Source organism: Polypterus senegalus, chromosome 8, assembly GCF_016835505.1.
Source record: "Polypterus senegalus isolate Bchr_013 chromosome 8, ASM1683550v1, whole genome shotgun sequence".
NCBI lineage: Eukaryota > Metazoa > Chordata > Cladistia > Polypteriformes > Polypteridae > Polypterus > Polypterus senegalus.
Genome location: NC_053161.1, coordinates 18,744,021 through 18,765,491, shown reverse-complemented (window position 1 = coordinate 18,765,491; position 21,471 = coordinate 18,744,021). Strand labels below are relative to the sequence as shown.

Here is a 21,471-nt window from a genome sequence, read left to right as displayed (position 1 = left end):
ACATAATGCCCCAAAAAAATTAGATGTAATTAAAGATATTCAGGCCACTGTTATTAAAATGTTGCTGTATCTACAAAGGAGAAAAATGTAGACAGACTGTGCAGACCATGACTTAAAAGCCATCTGGCTTTTTATTCTGAAAGCTGCCATATGAACATGCCCTGCTGCTTTCCATTGGACACTTCCAAAATAATAAAACAAGTATGCCTTCAACCTGCCTGCCTTTCTTGCCTGCTCTTTTAATTCACTTGCTATTTTCTCCTGTCTTACTAACTTTCCTGTATTCCTCCTAATCTAAAGGTATTTTGACACCTATTTCATTTGGTGTGTTTTTCTCCAAACTCTAGTTTTTTTAAGGAAGAGATGAACATGCCAATCTCTGTCTGATGTGAACCAAAACAACCGTATTGAGACTCTTTGTAAAGGGTGGTCTTGCTGCAATACCAATTTAACCCTTAATGCGAGGTATGCATTTGATCTGAAATAGGACTGCTTTCACTAATGCTATGCTTTTGGTAATTGGGGAATCTCATTCACAACATAATAAATCAAGAGTTAACATGGAGAGTTAAAAGCATTAAAAAGATAAAAAATATTTGTGCACACTTTCAATTCGCATTAACAGTTTGCACAATTACCAGTCAGAGCAAGCCTAACATGTTGTTCAGCCTTACAGTCTCTCTTTTATGTGAGTCTTATCAAAACAAGTACAGAGGTGCCAAAAATGAACAGCAGTGTTCTGTGAGACTGATGATCAAAGCATTTAATGTAATACCACGAAAGTGATGTGTGCAGGTGAGATGTTCTGTCAATATGATAACTTTTTGAGCTAATGCAGATACAGAGACACACTAACTTTAGTGTTCTGTATGTAGTAATTGCTAATCAGACTTTTCAATATTAAGAAATATTTATAAGGGTTAAGATGGTAGCCATATGATTTGAGTTAAACTAAATTGCAGTCATGTGGAAGCTACTGGAAAGTAAATACATCATAAAGTTAAATGAAACTTGCCTGACTTGTGTTCTGTTATAAAACTAAAGCATATTGAGCTTAACTTCTTCTGTCCCTCATCAATTTGAAACTTGTCTTTTTGTACCATATGCAGATGTGCATGACTTTGAAGAAGTCTTCCAGATGTTCAATAGGTGTTTTACTTATAAAGCTGTGTTTGATAAATAAACAAAAAAAATGTGGAAAACGTGGTGGTGCGCTACACTGTTGTTGACCCTTCATGATAACGTTTGTCTAAAGTTTTCAAAATTCTGCCGCTCCAGCTAACTTCATAGAATGATTCAGGCAATTGTGTGACATGTGTACAAATAATTTAAAAGTTAATGCTTCTAGCAGACAGACTATGTTCCTAACTGGCTTATTAGCATTCTGTTATTAGAGAAATAGCAGAGCAGTAGAGTGTTGTACCAAGTTAGCCATAGATTGATACAGGAGAAAGTAGGGTGAAATGACACCTTTTATTGGCTAACTAAATAGATTACAAATGCAAGCTTTCGAGGCAGCTAAGGCGCCTTCATCAGGCAAGGTATAACAAAGAAACTGAAAAATGGCAGAGAAAGTTCTATTACATGTTTGCTTACAGGGAATAAAGGATTATACCATTATCTAAGTAACTATGTGAAATTTATATTCAGATTAAATTAAGAAAAGACTTCTGCGGATTTTTTAAATTAACCTTCTTAAATTAGCTCTTACACCAACAAAAATATATGTTTCTGGCAATAAAAGAAGTCCATGACTCCCCATGGGATGTTTTTTGATTTGATTGGTTCATTTGAAAGTTTATAGTGTTGGTGTAAAGCACTGTACATCACTCATGAAACTCAACTTTTCCTGCGGACATGCCCTTTGCCTTCACAAAAACGTCTTTCAGCCGGGCTCCCTTTGCCTTCACAAAAACGTTTTTCACATGGTCTCCACCCCAACCCTGCTTCTGAGCCCTCACAGATATCCATGCTGCAGCAGGACACATCTCAACACATTTGTAGTGTAGGTTACCAGCTGAGTTCTATGCACAGGATCTCCATAGTATTGTCATAAGTGATTTATGCTTTACAAAAGCACCTCAAGTAAAAAAACTAACAAAAAAACAAAGAATATTAATAACGTTGTGAAGCCAGTGCATACAACTCATAATTATTAAACTCCTATTTGTGGTTGATTTTATGGCTTGCTGCCCTTATAAGGCATTTTGAAAGTGACTAGGATGCTGTTTACTTATTAATAATTCCCTCATTTAGTTCTTTGTTTTAAATTTTGAGGTTCTTTTAGTACATTAAGAAGGAATAAATCAGTCCAAAATGTTTTTTATATGTAAGCAAAACCATACAGTTGTGCCAAAAGGTTTACATACCCTATCAGAATTAGTAAGACTTGTACCATGCTTTAAAGAAAAGAGGACTGATCAGAAAAAACACATTTCATTTACCCTCACAGAATAGCACAACCATTAAACAAAACATAGTAATAAGGAAAATAATGAAATGGTCCCTGTTCAGAAGTTTGCATACCATCCATCCACCCATCCTCTTCCGCTTATCTGAGATTGGGTCACAGGGACAGCAGCTTGAATAGAGATGCCCAGACTTCCCTCTCCCCGGCCACTTCTTCTAGCTCTTCTGGGGGAATCCTGAGGCTTTCCCAGGCCAGCCGGGAGACATAGTCCGTCCAGCGTGTCCTGGGTCTTCCCCGGGGCCTCCTCCCATTTGGAAGTGCCCGGAACACCTTACTAGGGAGGCGTCCAGGAGGCATCCTAAACAGATGCCCGAGCCACCTCATCTGACTCCTCTCGATGTGGAGGAGCAGCAGCTGTACTCTGAGCCCCTCGTGGATGACCAAGCTTCTCATCCTATCTTTAAGGGAAAGCCCAGACACCATGCGGAGGAAACTCATTTCGGCCGCTTATATTCGTGATCTCGTTCTTTCAGTCATTATCCATAGCTCATGACCATAGGTGAGGGTAGGAGCATAGATCGACTGGTAAATTAAGAGCTTTGCCTTGCGGCTCAGCTCCTTTTTTTCCACGACAGACCGATGCAGAGCCCACATTACTCCAGATGCCACACCGATCCGCTTGTCGATCTCACACTTCATTCTTCCCTCATTTGTGAACAAGACCCGAGATACTTGAACTCGTCCACTTGGGGCAGGATCTCGCTCCCAACCCTGAGAGGGCACTCCACCCTTTTCTGGCTGAGGACCATGGTTTCAGATTTGGAGGTGCTGATTCTCATCCCAACCGCTTTATACTCGGCCGCAAATGATCCCTAGAGAGCTGAAGATCATGGCCTGATGAAACAAACAGGACAACATCATCTGCAAAAAGCAGTGACAAATCCTGAGTCTACCAAACCGGACCCCCTTAACGCCCTGGTTGCACCTAGAAATTGTGTCCATAAAAGTTATGAACAGAATCGGTGACAAAGGGCAGCCCTGGCGGAGTCCAACTCTCACTGGAAATGGGTTTGACTTACTGCCGGCAATGCGGACTAAGCTCTGACACCGGTTGTACAGGGACCGAACAGCCCTTATCAGGAGATCCGGTACCCCATACTCCTGGAGCACTCCCCACAGTCCACAAAACACATGTAAACTGGTTGGGCAAACTCCCATGCACCCTCCAGGACCCTGCTAAGGGTGTAGAGCTGGTCCACTGTTCTGCGACCAGGATGAAAACCCCACTGTTCCTCCTGAATCCGAGGTTCGACTATCCGATGGACCCTCTTCTCCAGGACCCCCGAATAGACTTTTCCAGAGAAGCTGAGGAGTGTGATACCTCTGTAGTTGGAACACACCCTCCGGTCTCCCTTCTTAAAGAGGGGGACCACCACCCCGACTGCCAGTCCAGAGACACTGTTCCCGATGTTCATGCGATGTTGCAGAGGCATGTCAACCAAGACAGTCCTACAAAATCCAGAGCCTTGAGGAACTCCAGGTGTATCTCATCCACCCCCGGGGCCCTTGCACCAAGGAGTTTTTTGACCTCTTTGGTGACCTTAGTCCTAGAGATGGGGTAGCCCACCTCCGAGTCCCTAGGCTCTGCTTCCTCATTAGAAGGCATGTTAATGGGATTGAGGAGGTCTTCGAAGTACTACCCACAACGTCCCGAGTCGAGGTCAGCACCACACCATCCCCACCATATACAGTGTTGACACTGCACTGCTTCCCCTTCTGAGACGGCGGATGGTGGACCAGAATCTTCTCGAAGCCATCTGAAAGTCGTTCTCCATGGCCTCCCCAAACTCCTCCCACTCCGGAGTTTTTGCCTCAGCAACCACCAAAGCCACATTCTGCTTGGCCTGCCGGTACCTATTAGCTGCCTCCAGAGTCCCACAGGACAAAAGGGTCCTGCTTGATAGCATCCCTCACCGCTGGTGTCCACCAACGGGTTTGGGGATTGCTGCCACGACATGCACTGACCACCTTACGACCACAGCTTCGGTCAGCCGCCTCAACAATAGAGGCACGGAACATGGCCCATTTGGACTAAATGTCCCCAACTTCCCTCGGGATGAAGTTCTGCCAGAGGTGGGAGTTGAAGCTACTTCTGACAGGGGACTCTGCCAGACATTCCCAGCAGACCCTCACAATACATTTGGGCCTACCAGGCCTGAACGCCATCCTCCCCCACCATCGAAGCCTACTCACCACCAGGCGGTGATCATTTGGCAGCTCCCACCCTCTGTTTACCTGAGTGTCCAAGACATGTGGCCACAAGTCCGACGACATGACCACAAAGTCGATCATCGAACTGAGGCCTAGGGTGTCCTGGTGCCAGGTGCACATATGAACACCCCTATGCTTGAACATGGTGTTCGTTATGGATAATCTGTGATGAGCACAGAAGTCCAATAACAAAACACCGCTCGGATTCAGATTGGGGAAGCCATTCCTCCCAATCACGCCCTTCCAGGTCTCACTGTCATTGCCCACGTAAGCATTGAAGTCTTCCAGCAGAACGAAAGAGTCCCCAGAAGGTATGCCCTCTAGCACCCCCTCCAGGGACTCCAAAAAGGGTGGGTACTCCAAACTGCTGGTTGGTGCATATGCACAAACAACAGTTAGGACCCGTCCCCCCACCTCAAGGAGGGGGGAGCCAACCCTCTCGTCCACCGGGGTAAACCCCAATGAACAGGCTCCAAGTCGGGGGCAATAAGTATGCCCACAACCGCTTGGTACCTCTCACCTGGGGCAACTCCAGAGTGGTAGAGAGTCTAGTCCCTCTCAAGGAGGTTGGTTCCAGAGTCCAAGCTGTGCGTCGAGGTGAGCCCGACTATATCTAGCCCTACCAGGGGCATAAAGCCCCAGACAAAAGAGCTCCTAGGATCATTGGGACACGCAAACCCCTCCACCATGATATGGTGGCGGTTCGAGAAGTTTGCATACAATTCTTAATATTGTGTATTTCCAACTTTAGCATCAATGATGGAATGCAGTCTTTTTATGATAGTGGTGGATGAGGTCCTTGATTTTCTCAGGTGGTTGAGCTGCCCATTCTTCTTGGCGAAAAACTTTCAGGATCCATAAATTCTTTGGTTGTCTTGTGTGAACTGCATATTTGAGATCTTCACATAGTGTCTCAATGATGTTGAAGTCTGTGATGGCCACTCCAGCACCTTCATTTTTTTTTCTCCTATAGCCACTGAAGGGACATCTTGGCCTTATGTTTTGGATCATTGTCATGTTAGAAGATCCATGTCTGTCTCATGTGCAGCTTCCAGACGATCATCTTTCTGGACTCTCCAATATTTTCCGGTAGCTTGCTGCATTCATCTTGCCATCAATTTTCACAGTTAAGTGTGCCACTGTAGCTCACACACCCCCAGAACATCAGAAATCCAACTCCATGCTTCACAGTAGGGATGGTGTAGTTTTCGTTATGGGCCTTGTTGCATCCTCCCCAAACATAGTGTTTATGGTTATGTCCATAAAATTCAATTTTGTCTCATCACTCCAAAGGAGTTTGTTCCAGAAATTGTGAGGCTTGTCTAGATGCGATTTGGCATATTGTATGTGGGCTGTTGTGTTATGTTGGTACAGTAAAAGCTTTTTTTCTTGCAACTCGACTATGTAGTCCAGTTTAAATAGCAAAACAAAACACTTTTCTACTTTACAATATTGCCTGATTTCCTTTAATGCCACATCTCTACTTATAGCCTCACCCACAAACATCCGCATTATTTCCATTTCTCTCTTCTTTTCCCCTTGCTTTGCTCACATGTTTTGGCTTATAATTTCTTATGTGCTCTATCATGTCTTTACTTAATGTGGTGTCAAAAGAACCTAATACAGTCCATTGAGAACAGAGACCCTTCATCCTCTTATGCCATTTCTGTGACAGTTTCTTAATAAGCTCCTAGTGTAAGGGAGCTTTCTGACGATATTTCCATGGGCACTTCTTTCTCTGTCATCGCTGCTCCCTGCAGTTTTGGACTCCCAACTATAAGTCTCAGATTTGGGCTTTAGTTAAAATCTGGCACTAATTTACAAAGAATTTGTCTTAGTGTGACCTCTGGCACCCCAGATCTTTCTTTCCCAGTCCGAGGATACCAGTTCACTCTCCTCAGGATTACGCTAAATAATACTCTGGGATTTAAAAACACCTGTCCTGTTACTCCTTTCCTCTTCTAAAAACCATGGTTCACTCCCACTTGTAAGTAGGGCTCTAAGTACCCTTCAAATGGAATTACAAAATTGTGGAGACTGCCTTCAAAATGTGTGTTTTCACACCATGTATATCCTGCAGAAACCTTTTAATGATTTCCGCTCTATGTGTGTTTTGTGTCATAAACTTCCTGTTTGAACTTTCCCATAATTTGTCTCCTAGGTAAATTTGTACTATATTTCTATAATGGGCTTCAGTTGTCCAATACTTATGCAGGACTCCTCCAGAGTATTAGTCTGCTGCACCTACTACTTTCCTTAATCTTTCTTCTGCAGTATTTAATTTTCTTGTTTCTAGCCCACTGTTGTATATATCTATCTTATCCTTCCAGTTTATTTCTTTCGGCATGTGGGGATGGTTTTCTCCCAATGAATATGTATGTATAGGTAGTTAGACTACAGTCTCCTTCCCATAAGCCACACTTCTATAATCTTTGTACTACGTCAGGTCCTGCCTATAATTTATATTTAGTGCAATTTTTTATTTTGTACCAGAAATACGGAATCCCCCATAGCAATATTTCCTCCAAAATTGCCTTCTAACTGTGATTAATTCAAGGGTTATAAATCTAAATGCCAATTCCTGTTTAAAAAGCCACACTATATACCCTTGTAATCTTTTTGCTTCTATAGGTTTCATTAATATTTCTCAACTCTGTTTTCCTCCATACTGACTGGATGAGCCACCCCACATCTAAACTTTCTTAACAGCACTTGTATTACTAATGCTAGTTCTGCCTGTTTTACTAGCATGCCCTTGAATGCTCTCAGTTGCCACGTTTCCTCTTTTATATGTGCCATCTTTGTAATTAATACTTTGTTTACTTTGAACTAAGTTATTTCTCACACCTCCGAGGTCTAACAGTGACTATCGTATCAAAGTTTCTCAATGTGTATTTATGAAAAGGTGTCCCTATTACAAAATTCTACTCATGCTCTTTATGTGCTTAGCTGACTTACAGTATCTCTTGTTACACACTGCTTTGGTTCTGGATCTCATTTACATGTCTTCTCTCTGAGCCTGTGGCTTTTGGTAGTACTATATATTTGGCAGTGCTATATTCAGCCCCATGCAAGATTTATACGTAGTCAAAAAGTCACAGTTTCCTTGCATACCCCATAACCCCTGCACTAAACTTGTCTTTACATATGCTTCCCAGCACTGATCATGTACTAAACTAACCATTATACAAAGATTTTCCTAACGCTGTCTTTCTCTATGCTAGCTCACTCTTCCCACCTGTCTCGATTTAGCCCTCTCAATCAGGGCTGTGGAGTCTTAAGGTAAATTCTTCGACTCTGACTCCGATTCCTTTCTGGTTTCTGACTCCTCTGTATTTAATGTGCTAATGTATTTTCCATGTTGATTGAAGGGAGGCAACATACACGTCATTTAACCACATAACTACTGGCTAGGAAACTGACTCTCTACCGTATTGGCCAGTTAAACAAAAAAATGAAAACAAAAAGGTTTTATTTATTGTTTTTATGAAGTGGCTATAAAGTAGTAGCATGCATAAAAATCAGGAACAGGAACTTTACCAGTTCAAAAAATATAAACCACATTCTTCTGTAGTTTTAAAACAAAAACAAAGCTTAACAACATGAACAAAAAATAGTTTATATATTAAACTTGGAATACAGTTGTAGAGTAGAATAGCTGTTAAATGCAATCCAAAATTAACTCAATGCAATGTTCTAAGATACAGAATTGCTTCTGCCAGATCCTCTTTTATAGAAGCTCTTAAATCTGACTGGATTATTTTTAGAGCTGAAAATAGTCTTTCAGCACTGACTTGGGTGGGTGGCATTGCTGTTACAGTTCTAACCACATCACTAATAATCTCTGGATCAACAAGGATGGCTTCTTCTACATTCAGTTTCGATGAGTGATCATAGTTTTCAACTTCTTTTAATTCTTTAAAAAAACTCCTACTGGAATGTCTTTATTTTGGACATTTACTGGTCATTTATGTTTCACGCCTAGGTGATGTCGGTTTGCTTTTGAAACTTCAATTTTGTCCAAGTAGGAATCAAAGTCTAATTCTTCATTTGAAGAGGATGATTCTGAATTACCAGGGCTTATAGCTTCATCCAGTGCTGGTGTTTCAGGTAGTAGTAATCCCTTCATGTGAACTGCTAGCTCACACCTTGAATCATTTTTTAACACACTTGCCTTCCCACTACGACACGAAAAAACATTTCTACTCCAGGGTCAGTGATGACTTCACTTGTTACTATCAGTGTGGGCTGCCCATCACTGAAAACCAAGTGAGGAGACAACTGAGGAAGCTACACACAGAAAAAACTGTGGGACCAGATGGAGTCAGTCTTTGAGCTATTAAGGCCTTTGTTGACCAGCTTTATGATATCCTCTTTTACCTGTTTAGTTTGTCTCTAAGAATGCTAAAATGCCACTGCTGTGGAAAACATCCTGCATTATTCCTGTTTCAAAGAAAATATATGCCTTTTCTCTTAATGACCACAGACCATTGGCACATGTATCTCACATCATGAACACCTTTGAAAGACTGGTCCTGGACAATAGACCATCTGGCCCCACTGTAGTCTGTTCATCAAACTGGAGTGAAGGATGCCATTATTCACAACACCATTCAGCAATTTGTGAAACTCAAGGACTGTACCGGTACATCAGCGCTTACCGATTGGGGGTGCCAGAATCCATCGAGGAAGATAAATGAAAAACATTATTTGTAGAAAATCTTAATGTATTTATCCATTCCTAAATAATTAAATGGGCAGGCTATTTCGTATCAGTGCAATACGCTGCTTGTTAAAACAGATGACTTCAGCTCTTACGCGCAATTATAGCTGCGTGGGTATTATGAACGATCTTATGAACTCATATTTTTTCATACTTCATCTCAAACCAAGGGGGTGCGAAATCGGCCTCGTCCGTCACAGGGGGTGCGAGGGTAAAATGAATCAGGAAGAGCTGTGGTACATGCATCTACAGTATGTACTATCGAACAGTGCAATGAAACAGGTTACCTTTAGAGAAAAAAGTCTGTTAACTTCCTTTGGCATCGATATGCTGATGCATCTCGCTCGACAATCTCCTCAGTGTCGTCAATGGACTGAAACACATTTTTCTCAAGATCCGGTGCATTGAAGACGTAATCAGGATTGTAATCTTGAACAATTTCTTGCAGTTTCTGTATCCAATGACTGCAGTCTTCTTCTGGCACTTGCACACTTTCACCACATAGCCTATTAAACACAATTCCGTGTCTTTTCTTGAATTTGTCAAGCCAACCATTGCTGGCTTTAAATTCTGAATGGCCCAACTCTTTGGCAAATTCTTCTGCTTATGCTTGCAAAAGCTCCCTGTCAATAAGAACGTTCCTATCCCTCGCTTGCACAAACCACTTCAAAACGCATTGTTCAATGACTGGATACTCACATTCCCTCATCCTCTTCTGATGGCCACATGACTTCTCACTGTACAGTTTCAAAATCTTTTCTTTTTCTTTCAGAAAAGTGGAGAGCGTACTTGTGGGAATGCCAAATTGCTTTGCAATATCCACTTTTTTCTTGTCGCCCTTTTCGACCGCTCTGATGACGGTAACTTTTTCCGCGATTGACAACATTTTAAGCTTACACTTACCAGTTGGCATTTTCGGGGCATGTACCGTACGGGAGACTATGGAAAAGCACACAGACACAAACACTATTCAAGGCTCCTCCCGTCAAGAGACTGACAAAGGTGAAGGGAAAATGGGTTAAAAACGTCTTTCTTGAGACAATTTTGAAATTCCAGACGCCACCCGGTTGGTTATGACTCATGGAGCACCGAAGGGACGCGGATTATTCCAGCCACTCCCTTTAGTTTTCGGACATTTTTGGTCTCAAAATAGACGTCCTACCCTCAGAGAGTCCCTTAATCCCTTGTGGAATGCATTAAGATAAGACTTTGCGTCCCTTTTCTTGGTTTTCTGGACCATGTGTTCTAAAATGTAGCCTCAGAATAATAACCCAAAGGCCATAGAAAATTCGACTAACGGAGGTTGGGAGCCGAAAAGTTTTCGAGTTGAGGAGATCTAAATACATTGGTCTTATGGGAATTCGGCTGGGGACTAACAAGCAATTCAACATTGGGAAGTTTTTGACTTAGGGAAGGTCGACTTAGCTAGGTCCGACTGTAATAAAAGGCAAAGCCCTCACTGACTGACTGACTGACTCACTCACTCATCACTAATTCTCTAACTTCCCGTGTAGGTAGAAGGCTGAAATTTGGCATGCTCATTCTTTACAGGTTACTTACAAAAGTTAAGCAGGTTTCATTTTAAAATTCTACTCGTAACGGTCATAATTGAATCCTACTTACGTACATATATACGTCCATAGCCTGCAGCTCGGTCGCCGCGTGAGGCGCCATTGCATCCCCCATCACCACGCCTCCCACGTACTTAGCTGCCTACCTATATTGCATCTCCCATCCCCACGCCTCCTACGTAATTGACTGCCTGCCCATATAAGGCCGTCTGTTGGTCCGATGTCTTTATTCCCTTCTTTGCTTCGCCACGGTATTCACGTCTCCCTGCTGATAACTGCAGCCTTTTTATTTAATCCACGGCTTCTCCGCTGTTTTATTGTTCATTTATTACGATGGAAAGTTATTGATGAAAGTGGTTGTATGCTTACAACGCTTGACAGATGCCGAATGTCACTTCAACACAAGTCCTGCAAATACTAACGTAATTGAAACAAAACATGAAACTCAAACCGATTATGACGGCAGCAATCCAAGCTGTGAGAAAACAGTAATAAGGAGGCGTGTCAGAAGTCATGGTACATTTTCTGATGCAGCTAGATGGAAACAACTTTGTGATGCTGTCGCCAAATACTCGTAGAAAAATCCACAAGTTAATAGACATGTAGCAATGCTGTCGCTAAATCCTCGCAGGCAATTCCACAAGTTCATAGACACGCTGTCGCTAAATATTCGCAGGCAAATCCACAAGTTAATACCGGGAATGCCTGTTAAACATCTTAGATTCACGGGTAGCGATTTGAGTAGTGAGGTGTCTATCGAGGTGATCACCATCGATCAAAGAACTGTCACTTACCGAGTGGTTTACATGCCCGGAGATGCTGCCTGCCTTTTACATTCTCTGTGTTACATATTGCACAGCCATATCAGGCTCAATCTTGATATCCGGAGGAACATTGTGTCTTATGTATTGAATGACTGGGACAGGTTCAAGGTGTGGACTGATGATGATGCAGGAGATAATTATACTACACAGAGGCACTATAAAAGTGAAATGCTTAAGCCCTTCACCTATGCTTCTGCATGTGAGTTGATGGCTTCCGCTGAATTGTTCGGTTGTTGCTTTCAAGTCTACCGAAATGGCAAAATATTTTACACCTTTGGAGAACCGCCAGTGGCTCTTAAACATCTTAGATTCACAGGTGACGATTTGAGTAGTGGACACTTTTATGACTGTTTGAACTCTCAAATGCTGGATGCGAAGTTATCGATGAGGCTGGTTGTATGCTTACAACGCTTGACAGATGCCGAATGTCACTTCAACACAAGTCCTGCAAATACTAACGTAATTGAAACAAACCATGAAACTCAAACCGATTATGACAGCAGCAATCCAATCTGTGAGGAAACAGTGAAAAGGAGGTATGTCAGACGTCGTGGTACATTTTCTGATGCAGCTATACGAAAACAACTTTGTGACGCTGTCGCCAAATACTCGCAGAAAAATCCACAAGTTAATAGACATGCTGTCGCTAAATGCTCACAGGCAAATCCACAAGTTCATAGAGATGGTGTCGCTAAATACTCACAGAAAAATCCACAAGTTAATAGACATGCTGTCGCTAAATACTCGCAGGCAAATCCACATCTTAATAGAGACACTGCCGCTAAATACTCACAGGTAAATCCACAAGTTCATAGAGACGCTGTCACTAAATACTCGCAGGCAATTTCACAACTTAATACCGGGATTGCCTGTTAAGCATCTTAGATTCACGAGTAGCGATTTGGGTAGTGAACACTTCAATGAATGAAACCTGTTATCTTTACAAAGGTTGACGAACACCGAATGTAACGTGAACACAACACGTTCTCCAAATACGAACCTGATTGAAAGAAATAATAATAATAAAATCCTTGATGACAGCAACACTTATAACAGTGACAAAACAATTACATTCACAATCATGTTACGTTATTTTTAAAATGTTTCATTTTCTTTTTTATAACTTATTTAACACACTACTTCTCCGCTGCGAAGCGCAGGTATTTTGCTACTCTACAATATAGAACAGTCCTGTCTCCTCTTTTGTTTACTCTGTACACCTCATACTAATATATATATATATATATATAATACACATACATACATACACACTAGGGGGCTTCGCTCGCCAAACCCTGTGTTTAGTTAATTGGATATAAAATTTTAATTTTTTTTCTTTGGAATTTTTCAATTTCATTATTTGCACTTTTACTTTAAAGCTTCATTAAAAACAATATGTTTTGGAGACACATTGTGACAATGCAACGTATAACTGCCACTGAGTGAATATTGTTAGTTTCTCTAATAAATAATCCGACTTTTTCTATTGTTTGTCCCTGTGATTTGTTAATTTTCATAGCAAAAGCTATTCTCACAGTAAACTGTAAACATTTTAATACGAATGAATGAATGTTATTCAAAAAATATATACATTGCCTTTCTTTTTGCCTGTTAAAATTTGCATCGCTTCTCCTTGATCATCAATATACACCTGACTGAATTGTGTATTCTTTGAAATTCAACTTGTCGTTGCTTTAACTGTTGCGGGACCACAGATTCTCATAGCGTATTTTCAATTATTGTGTAAATCCACGTTTTGTGCATAAGAATGATGCGAATGCGAAAAGACTCTACTCTTTGCCTTTTATTTCTGACCTCGATTTGTCCTGCTCTTTTTTCAGTTACACCTGGTTCTGATGGTTAATCGCCTTTTGTTTTGCGGTAATGAGATCTTTTCTATCTTTTTTTTGATACTGTAGCGACTGACATAAAGTTTCACAAACGTTTTACTTGAACAATCGCTGACTTCCTAATCCCAAACACAACTTTGTAGCACCCTCTCCAACCCCTTCTCCCCCAGTTCTTGCCCCCCCCTTACCACATCAACCAATACCCTGCTATCAGTCTTCCGTGCTGTACTCTGCCCTCCCTCAATCGGACTGAACAGTCACTTAAAACCAAAAAGGCCTCAGCCAAGCAGGGACGCTACAATACTTTACGCCTTTAGGCGTCTATTCTCCGTATTGTCCTTATACGCTTTATATGTGTTGAGAGCACATGATCTGTGTGCACTACGTGCTTTTACACGATTGACTGTTTTTTGATGCAAGTGCTCTTGTATGATATCTGTTGTAAGTAGGACGTGTCTTGCAAAAATCTCATGTTCCACGTCCCCGCGAGACGCCCTAGGACAGTCTCTTGGCACCAAGTCTCATGTTTATGGTCCCCACGAGACGCTTAGTGACCAGTATCTTTTGTCTCGCGGGTCTTGTAAATGTCTTTCGAGAAAATCACATATCGTCGCCTTGCTTTTGCATTCCAGGATTTCTTCATATATATATATATATATATATATATATATATATATATATATATATATATACTAGCAAAATACCCGCGCTTCGCAGCGGTGAAATACTACCTGAATATTTTTATTAAGAAAAAAGTAAACATTTTTAGACTGAGGTAAAATATATAAAAAATTAATTGTTAAGGATCTCTCTGTATACTACGGTTGTAATATGACTAAGCTGTGTGCTGAGCTTACTCTTGAGCATGCAACATACAGTTGGCCATGTGAAAAGCAATCCTGCTTCAAATCAATGCCAACCTTTTGTAGTGTTTGTCCCTGAGATTTATTAATTGTCATTGCGAAGCAGAGTCTTACTGGAAATTGAACGCGTTTGAATTGAAATGGGAGGTTAGATGGTATAACGGGGATGCGAGGAATAAAAACTGTGTCACCTGAGGCACTGCCAGTAAAAATAGTTACTTCAATTAGGTTGTTCTGTAGAGATGTGACCTGAAGTCTCGTGCCGTTACAAAGTTTCGGTGGCTGTAAGTTTCTCAGTAACATTATTGGTGCCCCAACCTTCAAGATGAGATTATGCTCAGGAGTGCCTGGAGGATTTAGAGTGTTGAGAAACTCTACCGGATAATGTACTGCGTCTTCTACTTCTACAACTGAATCAAAAGATTGATATGTTTTTGATTGTGAAGGTAGTTCTTGAAGTAAACTGTGGTTTATAGTTGTAGTCATGTCATTTTTTGGTGTCAGGATAGCTCTCTCTCTTAACCATGGGACATCACTTTGGTGTAGATTTCGTAGATCGGGGTAAACATTTTGAAGTAGGCTTTGTAAGGTATTCACGATGAGACACAGATTTGTAGGAATATTTATTTTACGGTTTTCTTGTATGAAGGTGCCATCACCTATACTCATCAGAAGAGCAGAGAACTCCTTGGCTTTTTTGTCGCGTTTCAAATGAACTCTCATGTTTATTTTTAAAGTAACAACATGGATTTGTGGCCAAAGGTATGAAGATTTCAGAGATGCTTTAACTTCATCAGCGTGTGTTCCTCTTGGCACGACTGGTAGGGTTTGGCGAAAGTCTCCAGCCAGCAACACTGTCAAGTCTCCCATAAGTTTGTTGGTGTTTCGGATGTCTTGGAGGGTCCTGTCTAAGGCCTCAATACCTGCTCTGTGTGCCATAGTGCATTCATCCCAGTCAATAAGCTGATAATGTCGCAGCACTTCAGCCATGCTGCTCTGCTTTGATATGTTACACATGGGGGATTCAGTATGGTTGAGGTTCAGAGGCAGCTTGAAAGCTGAATGAGCAGTTCTGCCACCCTCTAGAAGAGTTGCAGCAATGCCAGAAGAAGCCACAGCTATGGCAATGTTACGTTTTGCTCGGATTTTTGCAAGGAGAAGGTTTATTAGGAATGTCTTACCAGTTCCTCCTGGAGCATCAAGGAAAAACACCGTGGTAGTAACAGACGTAACGCTGCTCATGATTTACTCATAAACTGACTTTTGGTCAATATTTAGCAACCACTCGTTATTTGTGACTATATTGGCCAAAGTGCGAGGTGTTGTAAGATGTCTCTTTCAAGTACTCGGTATTTGATGCAAGTTGTGCCAGTTCTGTTAAAGGTGAAGGCAAACCGTAATGATGAAGAGATTGACCTCCAATAGCAATGACATAGTTTTCAAGCAACTGTAGACACTTGTTATAGATCAAATTTAACCATTGGTGGACTTCTGTTCGTATATGATCTCTTTCAGTCTGTCTCCTAATATCTTCTGCTGTGCTGTGTTTATGTTTTTCCCATAGGTTTAAGGGGTTGTCTATTTGGCAGAACACCAACATGACAGCAAATAGTTCACGGATCTTTTGTGGTGAGCGAGATAGAGTAGCTTCCTGTAGAGTCTCGGCGTCCCAGTTGATATCGTCATGTAATAAACCGAGTGCCCTGCAGGCTGACTTATAGGTCGGATGTAGGTCACCATCAACTGTTCTGAGAGATCTGAAAGATGTGGGACCTGTGATTTTGTTGAGCAGGAGTCGAAGATGGTAGCATTCAGAGTTATTCGGGTGTGTTATTCAAGTCTGTTGATTCTTTTAAAAAACAACTAAAAACATTTCTTTTTAAACAAGCTTTTAATTAGTGCTAAATAGTTCCAGTTTGTTTATTTATTGATTTTTTTTACTGCTTTTGTTTATGTTTTTCCTTCAACTGTTTGTATTTATTCTGTATTTGCTGTTCAGCGCTCTGTGACCTCTTGTCTGTGAAGGGCGCTATATAAATAAACTACTACTATATAAATACACTACTACAGTGTAGACCCGTCCCAGTACATGATCCTTTTTTACTCCCGAATATCCTGGTACAGGCTTGCCCTGTTTCCTTTAACGAAACATGTTGTTTGCCCACAAATAATATGGTGGAATTTCATTATAATGAAGTTGTCTAGCAAAATCATCGTGCTTGCAAAGGTCAAGGAACGCTAAAAGGGTCGTTTGTGGTGGATTGTGTACTTTATCGGCAAGATTGCCTTCTGTGAAATAAATTCTTTGTCCGTTCTCAAGATGCACAGCAAGATGAACGACTGGAGGGAAACGTTCATGAATGGGAAAACAGAAAATCCGGCAGGCTGCTTCAGAGCTACTAATGTAACAACCAGCTTCATATCGAGATACTTCGTCATTTTGAGTTTGTATTGTAAATACTGCCTGGTCACTTCCTTTGTTAACATACTTGCAGATGTATTTGATTGATTTTACTGAATTGCAAAATTCGACATTGATGTGAGTATTGAAGAAGCGGGACAGCACAGGACTATAAGGGACCACTTATCTGTTGTCGTTATGTACTCCTTTGATGTTAATTGTATGACCTCCATCAGCAGGTGCGCGCCGGCGGTACTGAGGGTAACCATCTTCTCCTGTCTGAGTTTGTGAGATGAACTGATGCGGGTACTTCTTAGTGCATATTTTGTTGCTCATGCAGGGCGAGTTGATATTATGAGATCCACATGGGCCGTGAATCATGTTGGATTTTACTATTTTGTGTAGGGCAGGGTCAGTCTGTGGATCAGGAATTTCTGCATGGATGAGTTGATCGATGAGAGCTGGTTTAATCCTATCCTTTAGCCACAATAGAATGTGTGCATGGGGAATACCTCGCTTTTGCCACTCTATGGTGTACATGTAGCAATTTGTACAGCCGAAAATGTTACTCTTCACGAGCAAGTCTATCATTTTGCGGATCTTGAGATGAAATACACGACTGATAAGGTCGTGGCGATCGTGAGGTTTTTGACATGGAAGGAGAATTTCAGAGATCTCAGGCCATTTAGGATTGCAAGTAAATGTGATGAATAAGTCAGGGCGGCCATAACGACGAACATATGTCATTGCGTCTTGTGTACGTTCGTGCAAATAGCGAGGTCCTCCAGTGAAGGATGATGGTAATATCACAACTTGACCAAGTTCTGTTAAATCAGTGTCATTTTTGTCAATAGCATCTTTTAAGTGAACGTAATTTTCAGCTCGTAGTTTTTTTGATTGTCTAATATAAGTTAGTCTTTCAGATTAAATATTTGCGTAAATATCAACTAAAAACTGATTTAATAAAGTTCGGAAGAAAAGGATATTATTAGCATGATGTTGTCTGATCATAAGCCGGTATGAATAGAAGTTTGCTGCAGAGACGGTTTTGTTCATAGGTAACTTACTGGCAGGATGAACTTGAGGTATAAACACAGAATAGACGTCTTCACCACAGCAGAACATGAGAGGATATTGAAGTGCATCATAGGATCTGTGGGTTTCTTTAATGCGGTGCAGTTTATTGTCTCTGGTTTTCAAGACAATATCTCTATTGTTGAACGTTTGCCCAACGATGACAACACCAACTTGATGAACTGTGGGTTTATTAATTCTGCCTTTGTGTGCATGTAATGGTTTTTTGTCTGCGTGAATGACAACTTTGAAGTGTTTGTCATCATCTGAAATACTGTCGATTGTGGAGTGGAAGTCCTGGATGTAAGTGTTACAGTCATGGAGCATTTTATGTAATTGCTTGACTAGGGGCATGTTAAGTCCAGAAAAATTAGCGCAGTGGATTTGTGCTTCCTTTTCATCGTCCCCGACGAAATAAATTTGCAAAAATTTGTGTTCTTCATTTGGCATAGGTAAAAGACTTCCAATCAAGTGATACACTTGTCCCTGAACTTTAAATGAAGACATAAAATTTCCCTCAACGATTTGGTTAGCACCAAATGATGTCATTTGAAATGCGCTGTTGTACTTTCGAATGTTGTTCAAGAAATGCTCACTTTGAGGATGCTCGCCATTTAACAGGCCCTGAAGAAGGTGAGGAAGCTTACATAAAGGAGTGAAAGAGACTTTACCACCATTACAGCACAAACCAGGAGACTCACATTTCCACTTCTTTGCTTGACAATGGTCACAGTGAACATCCATGGATCCAATGTGTACTGTTTTGTCAGACTCATAATGTATGTTTGGGTCGTACGCAAATCCACAATTGGCTTTTTTGAGCCAAACCTGTTGTTTTCATATGAGCCGCTTTTCATTATTGGGATCGTATCTAGAAACAGAACCTCTATGAACTTGTGGATTTGCTTGCGAGTATTTAGCGACAGCGTCCCTATGAACTTGTGGATGTGCTTGCGAGTATTTAGCGACAGCGTCCCTATGAACTTGTGGATGTGCTTGCGAGTATTTAGCGACAGCGTCCCTATTAACTTCTGGATGTGCTTGCGAGTATTTAGCGACAGCGTCCCTATGAATTTGTGGATTTTTCTGTGAGTATTTGGCGGCAGCTGCACGAAGTTGATTCCGTCTAGCTGTATGAGAATATCTACCACGATGTCTGATACACCTCCTTTTTACTGTGTTCTCACAGCCTGGATTGCCGCTGTCATAATCAGCTGGATTTGTGTTGAAGTGACATTCAGCATGTGTCAATCGATGTAAGCATACAACCGGCTTCATCAATAACTTCGCATCCAGCTTTTGAGAGTTGAAATATTCATAAATATCAAAGTGTCCACTACTCAAATTGTCACCTGTGAATCTAAGATGTTTAAGAGGCATTGACGGTTCTCCAAAGGTGTAAAATATTTGCCTATTTCGGAACACTTGAAAGCGACAACCAAACAATTCAGTGGCAGCCATCAACTCACATGCAGAACCATAGGTGAAGGGCTCCTGTGTACTATAATTATCTCCTGTACCATCATCAGTCCATACTTTGAACTTCTCCCAGTCATTTAATACATAAGACACAATGTCCTTGCGGATATCAAAAGTGAGCCTGATATGTCCGTGCAATATGTAACACAGAGAATGGAAAAGGCAGGCGCCATCTCCGGGCATGGACACCACTCGGTAAGTCATAGTTCTTTGATTGATGGTGATTACGTCGATAGACATTTTAATAGGGGTATAGTTGGAAGAATAAAGGGAATGGGTACTTGATCAGTAAACAAAGTATAAAATATCTACACAATAACTATAACAATCGTAACAAATGAACAATAAAACAGCGCAGAACCCGTGGATTAAATAAAAAGGTTGCCTCGTTGGCGAAGCAAGGAAAAAGGACTTTCTTATATGTCGTTCGTTTATAAAACAGCGCAGAAGCTGTGAGAAAGCTGCTTCCTTGTTGAAGAAAGGAAACGAATGAAGACACCGCAGCGAAGAATGGCCTTATATGGGCAGGCAGTCAATTACGTGGGAGGCGTGCTGATTTCCACAGCAGTCGCACCTATGCATATGCTAAAACAGTGGAGAACCAATGAAAAGGCTGCTTCTTTGGCGAAGCAAGGAAATGATAGAACACACCACAGCGAAGAACGGCCTTATATGGGCAGGCAGTCAATTACATGGGAGGCGTGCTGAGTGTTGACTAAATAGAAGTTGAAAAGATATATGTTTTCGAATGTGATCGCGCAATTCAGATAGAGTTGACATTTTGTCTGTGCACAGTTTCTGCCAAACACCACCCTGACCATCTCATCTTCGTCTGCATAAGCACAGTCCTTCACCCGTGAATATTTAGCGGCAGTGTTTCTATTGGATTGCCGCTGATGGACGGCCTTATATGGGCAGGCACTAAATAACGTGGGAGGCGTAACTCCGCCTCTCACGGCCATCGACCAAAAGTCTATTATAGTATATGGACGAAAAAATAGGTTCCAGTTCTGACCATTACGCGTAGAATTTCAAAATGAAACCTGCCCAACTTTTGTAAGTAAGCTGTAAGGAATGAGCCTGCCAAAATTCAGCCTTCTACCCTCACGGGAACTTGGAGAATTAGTGATGAGTCAGTGAGTCAGTCAGTTAGTCAGTGAGGGCTTTGCCTTTTATTAGTATAGATATATATATATATATATATATAAATATAAAACATCAGGGTACAGTGGAACCTCAGTTCACAACCATAATTCGTTCCAAAACCGATTTGGTCGTGAACCGAAGCAATTTCCACCATATGTATGTAAATACAATTAATCTGTTCCAGACCGTACGAACTGTATGTAAATATATATATATATTTTTTTTTAAGCACAAATATAGTTAATTATACCATAGAATGCATTGCATAATCTATACTAATAAAAGACAAAGCCCTCACTGACTCACTCATCACTAATTCTCCAACTTCCCGTGTAGGTAGAAGGCTGAAATTTGGCAGGCGTATTCCTTACAGCTGACTTACAAAAGTTAAGCAGGTTTCATTTCGAAATTCTACACGTAACGGTCATAACGGTCGAACAACGTCCGCCATGTTGAACTTTCTTATTTATGGCCCCATCTTCACGAAATTTGGTAGGCGGATTTCCTGCGTTAACCGAAACCAATGTACGTACTTATTTCGGTGGTATGATGCCACTGTCAGTCGCCATAGTGAACTTTCCAACGTCACTAATTCTCCAACTTCCCGTGTGGGTAGAAGGCTGGCCCCATCTTCACGAAATTTGGTAGGCGGCTTCCCCGTGCTAACCAGAACCGTGTGTGTGTGTGCCTCTGTCTCGCACGCTTGTGTGTGTTTGTGTGCCTCTGTCTCACATGTATGTATGTATGTGTGTGTGTGTATGTGTGTGTGTGTGTGTGTGTGTGTGTGCCTCTGTCTCGTTCACCTGTGTGTGTGTGTCTCTAACGCGCCCCTATGTGTGTGTCGCGCTCTCTCGCTGCA

At 41.4% G+C, this 21,471-nt stretch overlaps 1 protein-coding gene across 5 annotated transcripts in view; it reads left to right on the top strand.

The window, feature by feature from the left end:
• Nucleotides 1-21,471, top strand: part of LOC120533831 (ubiquitin carboxyl-terminal hydrolase 15-like) — a 209,991-nt gene that overhangs the window by 44,813 nt on the left and 143,707 nt on the right. The window contains exon 4 of one of the 5 annotated variants that reach the window (XM_039760852.1): nt 348-420. The exons of the other annotated variants lie outside the window; for them this stretch is intronic. Within the exon in view, the coding sequence (XP_039616786.1) occupies nt 348-356 (9 nt within the window). The 3' untranslated portion in view covers nt 357-420. Of the gene's footprint in view, nt 1-347; nt 421-21,471 lie in introns of those variants that run through there. 5 annotated transcript variants of the gene reach the window in all.